We start from the raw sequence: 12,222 nt of genomic DNA, 5'->3' as shown, positions 1-12,222 counted from the left end.
AAAAAATATAAAAATATATAGATAAATTTATACTTATGTTATAAATTTTATGTTTGGCAATGGACGTTAATACAAGTATCATTGTTAATTGATACGTTTATATTGTCCTTAAATTATGTGAGTATAATAATCCTATTTGTAACACATATGCCCACATTATGGACACTATTTGATTACCTAAGCCTGTCTTAATCACATTCGTATGATAAACGCGTAAACTGTAAACGTTGTATAAGATAGAAAATGAGAAAAATATTTCTCCTATTTTACATAATAAAATATAACAATATATTGCGTAACAGAATTGCGGGAATGTTTAATGTGATGCGTCTATAATGTTTGTCATTAAACAAATTTTTTTTATGCATGTCATCCCTTTTGGACCGAGGCCGTATCGATCACAAAAAACCTAGGTACACAATTCAGTTTCCGATCGCGCCGTATATTATCCATGATCGTTAATATGCAGGTAAAGATAATGATCGTGATGATGACGACGACGACGAAGACGACGACGATAACGACGACGACAACGACGACGAAGACGACGATGACGACGACGATAATGATGATGATGAGGACGATGAGGATGATAATGATGATAATAATATGATGATGATGATGATGATGATGATGATGATGATAATGATGATAATGATGACGATGATGATGATGATAATGACAACGACGAAGATAAAGAAGATAATAAAAAATTGAACAAAGCTCTGAAGAAAATCCTGGACAAAGGTAAAGGTCCAACCACAACCCAGGAGGCCGAAGAGGAGCTCACGTGAGATCGAAGTGTGACGGGCTTTGGTGTTGCGCGAAAGACAGAAACTATACGAATGATATTCTAAAAGCAGTAGAGAAATATATACCAATAGATCGATTGGTATTGACCATAACAACGTAATTTAGATGAAACTTGGCTGTTCACTCACTATTCACGGTAGAGCTGGGAGGTGTAGGACATACCTGCATGAACCTATTGTTACCATATTTTACATACTCACACTAGCAAAGTGCATCTATATGCCTGAATTACCTCCCACTCGGTCAATTTCCTCAAAAATCCTAAATCTTTCTGGCGTAATGCATGCCCGCCTTATAACAATCCTTCTTTGGTGGAGCTACGCAACCAAGTTATTGTCATGAAGTATTCTTAGTGCACAACAAATTCCGCGGCGTAAAATCTTTCGAGTAAGAATACAAATTTTAGAATAAGAATAAAATATATTAATTTGATATAGCTATTTATTTTATTACACATAAAGAAATGTCAAGAATGTTTGGTTTTTTCTTATTGTTAGCAAAAAATTTAGATACCGAGAAGATACGGTGCGTAGCTCCAGTCTTGTTCGCATTTTTACCAATTGAAATACGGGCTTCTCCGAAGCGAGCCGATGGTTTCTGTTGACAGCTGTCGTCTGCAGCGAATTACGAGTCGAAAGGAATCGGACTAGTCTTTGTTTAAAAAGAGAAAATGATAAATATTTTCGAATTAATGTGAGATAATTCGCAAAGTATTATGGCAATAATTTCTTCTTGTTACAAACGCGTATGCATTTCATACTCGATATTAGATAAACGATAAACGAAAAACGCGAGCGTATGTAGAAACCACGAAGAGGAGGCTGGTTCACGTTTTAACGGCTACGTAGAAAGAGTCGTCGACTCGCCGCGGGAATTCTCTATTAAAACATTGTCTATTAAAAACATGCACGTTTGGCTTTTGCTAAGCAATTGGGATTGCAGTGGAACGTTCTCTATGCGCTAGCAACGTCGACATCGCACGAGTCAATATATTTTGGTTTCTCCTCGATTCTCTCTTTCTTATCTGTTTCCAATGTCTCGTTCATTTCTCTCTTTCTCTTCTTTCTTTTTTTTCTGCCTATTTGTTCTCCTATATTTTACCTTGATCACTTTTATCCTTTTTTTATTATTTGACCCAGATTGACTCGTGCGACGAGACCAGTCAGCCATAGGCTAGCCAATTCTTACAAATCTTTCTCATTCTCCTTGTATCTGACTCGTTGTATATTTGCTTACTGCAGGCGACGGCTGTTTCTACATCGGGATGGGAGGTAAAAGCGCGAAACCCAAGATTCCCTCCTATGAGCCCTACCAGTGCTGTCCCACCAAGCTCGCCCACGGCACCAAGGTCGCCAAGGTCACCAAAATCAGCCCGATTACCAAGGACAAGAGCAAATTTCAAGGTACAGGCAAAACGGATAAGCCATTACTGCCGGCTTTGAAACCGATAAACAAGCTCACGGCCAAGGACAGCAAAAAAACAGCGACGATATCATCGAAAGTCGACCACGACGCGAAGGAATCCAAGTCCAAGGCCAAAAGGGGATTTTTCGGAAGCGGTAAATATTTCAACCGGCCGCGAAATTAAATGGCTGCCCACGCGTACGGTCCATCAGCCACTACTTTGGCAAACTAAACGTAAGCGTATTCATCCGAAAAAGAAATTTTCCTCGACGTCGACAATCGTCGCACCGATTTTTTCGGAAACAAAAATCGTATCAAACGTCCAAATATAAATTGACTCGAATCGAAAAGCAAGAACGATTAGCGGATGGATCGTCCGCCGTAGGTAGCGATTTAACAAGTTGCTTTCTTCTCGAAAAAGATAGCGACCGATGAACGCGATAAATGCTTAGCATAACAGACGGGAAGGAAAGAGTGAGCTCGAAGATAGAATTTTCTGAGGCCGAGCCACCCCGGCGCGAGGTTTGCCGCAGCGGAAATAAGATCACGGTCACCTGACTTTTCGTCCTCGTGTCTCGGATGCAGGTACCTCGCGGATCTCGCGCGATCCATGAAGAGCGTCAACGACGCACAACTTCCGGACGAGCAAGACAATCGAAGATTCGACACGTGACTTCCACGCGGCTCTGGCACCGGCACCGGCTGGATTCTCCGAGTCCCCGAGTCGTCAGAATAACGGGCACCGATTCATTGATCGCGCCGACCGATTTTGTTAGTTTATCGGATTATTATCGACTAATATAATCGACTATACAATCGACTAATCGTTAATTTGGCCGATCATTTGCAGAGCATAATCCCTTATCGTGTAACAATTCAACGCGCCGACAATGAAGCTAAGGTTATTCACGAATTACTAAGGAGCTACTCTCTCGCCTAAACAATTAGCTATTTTATATACCTATGTATATATTCACGCGTCAACAAAATAACAATCTTTTGAACAATTTTCGTTTCGGCATACACTCGAGAAAGAGCAATTCGTAAATCAACCTAGCTCCTAACGTTTGTAAACCCCCGTTTCGAAAACTAAAATTTTCTATGAACTATGCATTGGTCGATGCAAAAAATATCCGCCTTGAATTCGAATTCACGCGTCTCCTCGTATACATCGTCATTGTAGAGGACAGACGACAGGGGCATATTTAATATGTATAGAAACGCGAAAAATCGTGAGAATGATTTTTCTGTCCTCTCACTGAGAGTTGGGTCGGGGTTGTGGGTTGTTGCAGTTGTGGCTGGATTACCGTATCTCATGAAGGTCTAAATGGCCGACACGCACAACGGCGTCTGGACGCGCGAGGTCGGGCTGTGAACACGGCGATTAGGATGAATGAAGAAAGAGCTGACTCGCAGGACGATGGTCGAACGAAGGAAAAATTTCGCGCGACAGAAAAATCCGCGCAATGACGAAAGAAGCCAGGTGCTCTATGCTATCGTGTGCTAACAAGCGAGATAAGTGTCGCTGTTGAGCGAGTAAAGATTTCATGTTTCTTAAAGGAACGAAAAAATGTCTCTCGTTTACCATTTAACACATTGTTGTCGTCGTCTTATCAATTATCAGCAATATTATTCCATCATCATGTTTTGACGTCAAATTCTCGTTATTATTGTGTTATCATCGTCAGCGTCATCGTCATCAGTGCCCACAATGTCATTTTCATCGCTAGATAGTCATCAACGACGTCGTCATCTTTCTTCTCGATGTGTTCCGTGTGTCATGCGCAGAGAAAAAATTAACAAACATCCGCGAGCGATTTTAACGTTTGTGTTAATGTTACGTATGTAAGGAGCCTAGATATAAACGCATCCTACGATCGATAAAGGGAACGTTATAGAGAAATAATTCGCATCGGCTGTGCGTATACGATAATTGAAGATATATTCGAGAAGAGGAATATTCGATATAGGTAGTAGATGTCGATCAACCCGGTGTCTGCCGATGGTTACGCGATAAACAGAATTATTCTCGAAACGTATGCATTTCTTGTATAGAATCTTGATCCTTAACAACCGACCGTCGTCTAACGCTGAATATTGTTTATCGGTTTTTGTTTTACTTGTTAACCCGTTAACGTCACGAAGAGCGATACCGCCGATTTGTTGCATTTCATCGATGACATTCGCACGCAGTAATAGGTAGGACTTTGTAGAATAGGGAAAAGGAGGTTGTATAAACAGTACGCTGTTGCCGAGACTATCGATAGTGTTCTACCTAGACAATGCGGTACACGCTCTAGCGTTTAATTTAACATGAGAGAGAGATTAATCGTTTGTAACTAAAACCTTTCATTCTAGAGCCTCCGTTTTATCGACCTCTGTATGCTTTCTCTTCTATCCCAATAAAACCTACTGATCCTCGGGAGCTAACTTTCCTCTTCGACATATTATATTTATAAGACTCAAAGAGATCTCAAGAATGAAATGGCGCTCAGGCCCAGAGTTAGCGCGAAGCTACGAACGAATGTCTTGCCTATGGTTTTATTTATAATGAGATTTCTTAATAATACAGAGTTCCTACAGTGTGTTTATGTCAGTCTTCTGTTTTAAAACGGGATTTATGTTTTAAACGGCTTTCCGTTCTAAATGGCGAGTCGCAGATTTCTGACGCGCTATTATGAATTACTATCATTACACAAATTTGATGATGTCAATTGAAAAAATTATGAGAGTGTCAAAATATTCGACAATATTTTATTACTAAAATTGTCATCAATATCGCAATCTCATCCTTGAAATTTCGGAACTTTCCGAATTAAAATAACGAAAAAAGAATGCATCATACATACAAATAAGAATTTACAAATTACAAATATAATTGTATGTATCGTGTGTAAAATATTACTTTTAATCCCGACATGAATATGTTCTGCTCTTCCTTTGCGATACGTTGAAATTCGACACGTGTCTTGTTACATCCGTATCTTGTTACATCTCTAATGTCTTATCTTAGCTTCATGCTGGTTGCATGAACCAATACAAAACGAAGAACCGCGATTAAATCGCGTTAAAAGAACTATGATATTAAGACACCTATTTATTTATTTATTTATTTATTTGTAAATAAAATACTTCTTGTCTTATGTGTTCGCTGTTTTGTCGCTCAATGTCCGATAATCTGCGCAAGATATAAACACGTTATCACGTAATTGTCAAATTACAGGCGAGATTCGCGTAATAATATTGTATCGCGATCTAAGAGCGTAAAGTCAATCATTTTAGGTATTTTAGAAGAATTCGTCGCGTCATCAACGAACGAAGCTTTCTGTCGCACTGTATCTGTGATCACAATTATCAGACGTCATGAATTATTGCTCGTGAACGTTGCGTGCGAGCCAATAAGTCCTTGTTATTCGCATAAGAGCAGCATGTACGATAATAAAAAAAGTCAATTATACGATAACAATAAATACATTTCCTAATATCCTTTGTATTTGCTTTGTTCACCATCGCTCTAATAATGATGTAGGCTATTGTACATACGCTTACACGTCCACACGATACAATAATGTTTCTGTCAGAAATTTCGAACTCATCACAAAATCTACTGAATGCTTAATTCACAAAAATCCATATTAAAATTACATGGATTGTATAAAAATTAATTAATACACAGAAAATACAGAGATAAATCATTTATCTCGATTATGTCCAGCAAAATGATAATATTTATAAAAGTAAAATTTTGATTTTTATTGAGTATACTTATAAAAATAAAGGTTAATACTAATTATTTTTTCATACAGTCTCTAAACAACTTTAAACTTTTAGCTTAATTTGTTAAAGATTGTAAATAATCTTTAACAAAACTTAAGTGCCTGCAATCTTTTTTAATTTCGTGTGATAATAAAATGATAAAGGTATATACATATCTTCGTCTATAAAAAGAATCTTCATATTTTTACGATAAAACAGTTTATGAAAAATTGATAGAAAAAAATAGCCATTCCAGAACAGCATGTTAATATGAATAAATGAAAACTATCGCTATATCGATGTATTATTTTTTAGTAAAATAAATTTATTACAATAGATCTAGATGTCAATGTAGCTAAACTAACTAGCTAAAATATATAATTAGATAAACTTATAGCTAATTGCTATAGATATCTGTCCTAAAAAAACAGAGTGATTACCTTGGTTTTAATATGTTTTAATATAAATGTTTTATGTATTTATCCAAAATATATATTTAGGAAAACTTATGTTAAATAATGTTTTCTATCATTTTAAATATAAATTATTATAAAGTAGCATTAAAGCTCTTTTACATATACTGCTCTTGTTAGGAAAATAACTTATAAAATATAAAAATTAAAAATATAAAACAATTAATTTGTAATAAATAAATTTTGAGGTATAAACTATTGATGAAATTAATATATATATAGAATTTAAGAGCTAGAATTTAGATATTTAATTCCTGTTACATTTCCCAATTCATGTTCAATATTTAAGTAGCTCATAATTGTAGAAATCTTTTTTCGAATTTCGGAGAAGATACTATTTGTTTCAGCATTAACTCTGACTAGCAAAATATTGAGCAAGTAATTGAATTATCAACTGCACCATAACATTTAGGTAATCTTCTCGACGAGACTGAGGTACTTGATTGGATGGTGAAACAGAAAAATGATGAGAGCATTGAAGAAATCGACCGTGAGACTCTTCTCAAATACATCGAGATAAAAGAATTTCTCGCTGTCATATTCTGTAAGAAGCAATTTTGATTCAACGTACACAAAAATAGCAAGCAATAAGGAAACTCATCTGTCTCATTTCCTTTATTTTATTTATTCTCTATATCATTTTTAAGTCTTAAACATTATATAGTTAACGTCACGTATCGTTTTTTATAAAAATAGATTTGACATCTGTTATTAGATGTTATATATTAATATAATCAATCGTTTTCTTGTTAAATTTTTTAAATAATTATATATACAAAACTTCTATACTATTATAATCGATTATTTTAGACAATAATCTTGTAATACTCGGTAATCTTAAACAAAATTTCATATAGTCTTATAATTAAAATACTATATATCAGATACTCTATAATTACACATAGAATTGTATACATTAACGAAAAATATTCAGACAAAGAGGAGGATCCAGAGAGTCCGAGGGTGCTCAGGCATATAGAATTGATTGACGACGAGGCTGCGGAATACGGAATAAAGATCGTCAGGATGAAGGATCGGCTAATGGCGAAGAAATATGGTTTTCGAAATCCACCAGGCATCACTTACTTCCGCAAGGGTAAAAACATCAATTACGACGGTGACATCGACGACGAGGAGGAGATCCTCGACTGGTTGACCAACCCGGAGAACATGGAGCTCACCGATCACATAGAGCGCATCAACAAGAAGATGTTTCAGAAAATCCGACAAACGACCGATTATTTAGCCGTATTTTTTTGTGAGTGCCAATATACAGTCAATGTAATGAAGCTCAATAAGGACGGCTATATATCTGCGTTTATCATTTCTAATACGTCGCACGTTTGTTTAGACAGCAACGACTGCAAACAGTGCGGCCGGGTATTGATGGAAATCGAACATATCGACGACGAGGCCGACGGCGCCGGTATTAAATTTGTCAAAATCGACGACAAACAGCTATCTAAGCAATACGGTGTTTTCGCGTTACCTGCTATACTGTTCTTCAAGATGGGCTCGAAGGAACCAGTTATATACGCAGGTATACAAGACGAGTTACACGACACTTTTTACTAGCGAGATAAGTGAAAGTTAAGAAAGATCGATTTGACAGGTGATCTGTACGACGAGGAGCAAATTTTGCAATGGTTGATGACGCAAAAGGATCCGTCGGGTGAGGTGATCGAGGCTCTGGAAGGCGAGGACCTTTTAAATTTGATACGAGAATCGGAATCCTTAGCCGTATACTTCTGTAAGTTCCTGAATGTTTACGAATAACTTCATGACAAAATGACCAAAAGGTTATTGTTAATAGCTTCGTGCATCCTATTTTTCTTCATTTATTTACTTTATTTTCATTTAGCGTTATTAATTAATATGTGATTAATATGGTGTTGATGAACGCATCTCGATAGTGACAGCGCCAGTTTGTTTTCTATCTATATTCGTTATTTTTTTAAGCAGCGAGATTGGACAAAAAAAAACTGCGTTTCATCAGGAAGATTTCCGTAAAAAAGCGACTTTGCGGAATGTTGATGGAATATCGATTTCGCGATATTCCTTCTTGTAAAGTTGTGATTCTCCCCTCTTCCTACTTTACGTGATTAAATTAATCTTTGTATCGTAATCACGATTGTAATGAAGAGATCTACTAATTATCCCTAACAAATGTCGAACTATGTCTCGGTCTCTCTATCTCTCTCTCTCTCCTAATTCTTTCTGTTACGTATCTACTTGCTGTCGACTTTCGCTCCGGATGCTGTACACTTTGTGTACTGATGCCGTAGGGAACAGAACGCTTTGCGACGTGTGCCAATCAAAAACGCACCGCAAGCAGACGCGCCACAAGGAGCACAGGACCGCGGAACATGCAGAGGCGGCCGAACACCTCGATGGTACAACAGATTAAAACTAGATGAAAATTTATCGATGCTCTGAGCTTCCTTGCTGTCTCTATATCTCTCTCTTTTATTCTCTTTTCCTCTCTCTCTCTCTCTCTCTCTCTCTCTCTCTCTTTCTATATATATTTCTCCTCCTTCTATCTTTCTGTGATTTATAGTATATGTTTCAGTTATCTCAATCACAGATAACCGAGATTTATTCCCAGCACATGCACAAAATACACACGGAGAAAAAAAAATTCGGCCATTGTATATTCAATATAAATCGTTTCATCATCCGTATAATAATAACCGAGACGATATTTTCGTAAAATGTGCTAAGCCAAGCTTTTTTTCTCCATGTACAATCGCGTGCGATTTATTGGTACGCAATATACGCGAGCTTTGCCGGAATCCGGAAAAGCTTTGAGAAGTAATGTGCGTGCCATCGTAGTGCATGCGCTTTTTTCGTAGGAAAAACAGAACACTGATGATCGACGGGACAATTTTGTGTACCTTAAATATACCATATAGCGAAGCATTGAAATAAATCTCTCTTATATGTTTGATAAAAATAATCGGAATGTATTTTGATTCTTTTTGTAATCAAATCAGTGTTCCCTCAATTATTCTTGTTTTATAGCTAATAGAAGCAGTTGTGGACATAGAACCGCCACTTTCCAGGCCAAGCATTTGTAGGATGCTTTCTCCAAAAAAAAAAAAACAATGTATTTCTCTTTTTTTCTTTCTCGCTCTCTCTTTCTCTCTCTTTTTTTCTCTTTTTCTCTTTCCGATATATTTTCTATGTACATTACACAGTTACACAGGTGCACGTGCACGAGAGCAAAGCATGCAACATGAGAACAGAATACAAGCAGCCAAGCAGTAGTGACCTACAGATCCCGACGAGCATGCAACATTCTCTCTCGCTTACTCCGTCGATGAGATAGATGCTTTAAATATTGCTCTGAGAGTTCAAACATCATGTGTAAATAGTATAGACGATCGTGCGATCCTTATCGTAGTACTACTCACACTTTTTATTACATGCCTTTATTTGCCTTGTATTTAGCAGATTTCTCCCTCGTATCGAATAGACCATTTACAATCAACGATATCGATGTGCAATATTCTGTTATTTTAGTATCGCCTCTACATTGTTCAAATAGATTATTTAAGACTGCGAACTCGCGATAAAGATTTGATAATAATAGAGTTTCTCTTCAGATCCAGTCGACTGTACGCAATGCGCGGCGATACTCGAGGAATTGGAGAACATTGACGACGATTGCGACAGACACGGCATTACATTTGTGAAAACGCAAGTAAGTGTAATCGATATATTAAAATCGCTTTTTTATTATATTTTATTACTTTTTTTTAATAACTTGATCTATTATTAGTAATATAAGCAAAAAAAGCATTGTTTTAAAAAATTGGAAATGTAAAATAAAAATTTTTTTTATATAACGCTTTGCTTCTTCGAAAAAATTTAATCTGAAGATCAAAAAATTAACATCTTTTAACTAATTTAAGTTTGTATAACTTTTAATAATAATTTTTTAATAGTGAATATATAACAGCAATTTTTTATATAAAAAAAAGAAGATGACAATGTAATATTGTATTTAAGAAAATAGAAATAATATTGATACACTTTACAAATAATTTTCTTTCGTTCATCTATAATAAGAATATCTTTCATTATTGTAGGATTTCAAGGTTGCTGAAGATTATGGGGTGACTGATTTACCAGTATTAGTCTACTTCGAGAACCAAGTACCGAATGTGTTCGCAGGTTTGCAGTTTTGACGATTAACTTTCCCGACAGCGATTTTATTCACAATTATTTGTTCATAGGCGATCTCTCGGTGGAAGAAGAGGTGTTGCAATGGCTGATTACTCAAAGAACGGAAGATCGGATTGAACTGATTACACGAGTGATGCTGGAAGCCTCTGTCGAGGAGACTCAATACTTAGCGGTTTACTTCAGTAAGTTAATTACTGTTAAGACGCGTACAAAATTATTATTTCAATACATAAATGTGACATCTCTATCACAGCTAAGCAAAATTGTCATATATGCGACGAGATTCTGGAGGGCTTGGAAAAAATTGACGACGAATGCGATGTATTTGGAATACATATGGTGAAAATTCAGGATCCGCAGCTGGCAAAGCGATATTCAATTAAGACGTTTCCAGCTCTCGTTTATTTTCGAAATGGCAATCCTCTTCTTTTTGAAGGTTCCGCTATATTAATATCCTAATATGTTTATTCTTGATTATATCCTAATATTTTTTCTTTCGTAACAAGCAAAACTCGAGAATATTAAAACGTTATATGTACAGGGGATCTCCAAAACGAAGAATCCGTCCTTGAGTGGCTAATTGACGATGACAATCGAGAATTAGCCGACGAGATAGAGTCCGTCAACGATAGAATGCTAGAGAGGCTTCTCGACGAATCTCCTTTCTTAGCCGTTTTCTTTTGTATGTTACGCATAATCGATCTTACGACATTAAACTCTCTACTTTTCTACTCCACTAAGCGCGCTTCTTTTCAACTAAGATTATTTGATTTGAATTAATTTTCAAAAATATCAAGAAATAGAGAAAAAATAGATCCAAAATTGGTTCAAGAATCTGTAGTTCGAGAAAATGCGTTTAATCGAGAGATCTCTTTGTTTATTTATGTATAAATACATTCTATATTTTTTTTAGATGACGAAGATTGTCCGGAATGTGACGAGATTATGGAAGCGCTAGAGAAAATCGACGGCGAAGCCGATCTTTTCGGTATCGATTTCGTTAAGATCGCCAGTTCAGAGGCTGCTGAAAAATATGGCATTCTCAACGTTCCATCCCTCGTGTATTTCCGAAAGAAAACGCCACTCGTATATGACGGCGATCTCACACAGGAAGATAAGATTCTGCAATGGCTCACTTCTCAAGATGTGTTTGAGATTAAGAATGAGATTGAGGAAGTTAACAGGAAGATGCTAGACAAATTGTTGGACGAGAATGAGTTTCTCGCAGTTTTCTTTTGTGAGCAAATATGATATACATACATCATATATATTTGACAATTATATCGACTGTCGTTACGTCTGTGGTTTCCAGATGAACACGACAGCCACGAAAGCGAGGAGGTGAACGAGAAGTTGGAAGAAATCGACGGTGAAACCGACAATTTGGATATTACGTTCGTAAAAATGGCAGATCCCAGATACGCCAGGAAATGGGGAGTTACCAAGCTTCCTGCGATCGTTTATTTCCGCAAACGATTCCCTAGTATCTACAGAGGTAAGAAACTCTGCCGAGATCCGTACCGTAGAAAATAGCTTGTTATTAGGAAACCGCTTTTCCTCGGTACTTTTCAGTCGCATTTCAATTGCC

General features: G+C 36.7%; 2 protein-coding genes across 6 annotated transcripts in view; both read left to right on the top strand.

Annotated features, from left to right (window-relative positions):
- The window catches only part of LOC105455018, a 32,951-nt gene that overhangs the window by 18,657 nt on the left and 2,072 nt on the right, over positions 1-12,222 (top strand). For 2 of the 4 annotated variants that reach the window (XM_011698047.1, XM_011698046.1), the window contains 12 exons: positions 6,859-6,990; positions 7,381-7,704; positions 7,798-7,986; positions 8,059-8,196; positions 8,732-8,839; positions 10,052-10,149; positions 10,538-10,622; positions 10,685-10,816; positions 10,888-11,070; positions 11,176-11,316; positions 11,548-11,871; positions 11,947-12,129. In XM_011698047.1, coding sequence (XP_011696349.1) covers positions 6,859-6,990; positions 7,381-7,704; positions 7,798-7,986; positions 8,059-8,196; positions 8,732-8,839; positions 10,052-10,149; positions 10,538-10,622; positions 10,685-10,816; positions 10,888-11,070; positions 11,176-11,316; positions 11,548-11,871; positions 11,947-12,129 — 2,037 coding nt within the window. The remainder of the gene's footprint in view (positions 1-6,858; positions 6,991-7,380; positions 7,705-7,797; positions 7,987-8,058; positions 8,197-8,731; positions 8,840-10,051; positions 10,150-10,537; positions 10,623-10,684; positions 10,817-10,887; positions 11,071-11,175; positions 11,317-11,547; positions 11,872-11,946; positions 12,130-12,222) is intronic. The other 2 variants (XM_011698049.1, XM_011698048.1) reach the window with 1 other exon arrangement.
- Positions 647-5,701, top strand: LOC105455017. Of its 2 annotated transcripts, none has more exons than XM_011698044.1 (3): positions 647-790; positions 2,055-2,372; positions 3,510-5,701. In XM_011698044.1, exons 2-3 carry the CDS (start codon positions 2,078-2,080, stop codon positions 3,542-3,544), a joined length of 330 nt encoding a protein of 109 aa, XP_011696346.1. In that variant the 5' UTR covers positions 647-790; positions 2,055-2,077; the 3' UTR covers positions 3,545-5,701. The 2 variants fall into 2 exon arrangements, with proteins under 2 accessions (XP_011696346.1, XP_011696345.1); XM_011698043.1 differs by having other exon boundaries at positions 647-949.

This window comes from Wasmannia auropunctata, unplaced genomic scaffold (genome assembly GCF_000956235.1).
Source record: "Wasmannia auropunctata unplaced genomic scaffold, wasmannia.A_1.0 LD335963.1, whole genome shotgun sequence".
NCBI lineage: Eukaryota > Metazoa > Arthropoda > Insecta > Hymenoptera > Formicidae > Wasmannia > Wasmannia auropunctata.
Note: the sequence above shows the minus strand (reverse complement) of the source record. Positions and strands in the feature narration are given on the sequence as shown.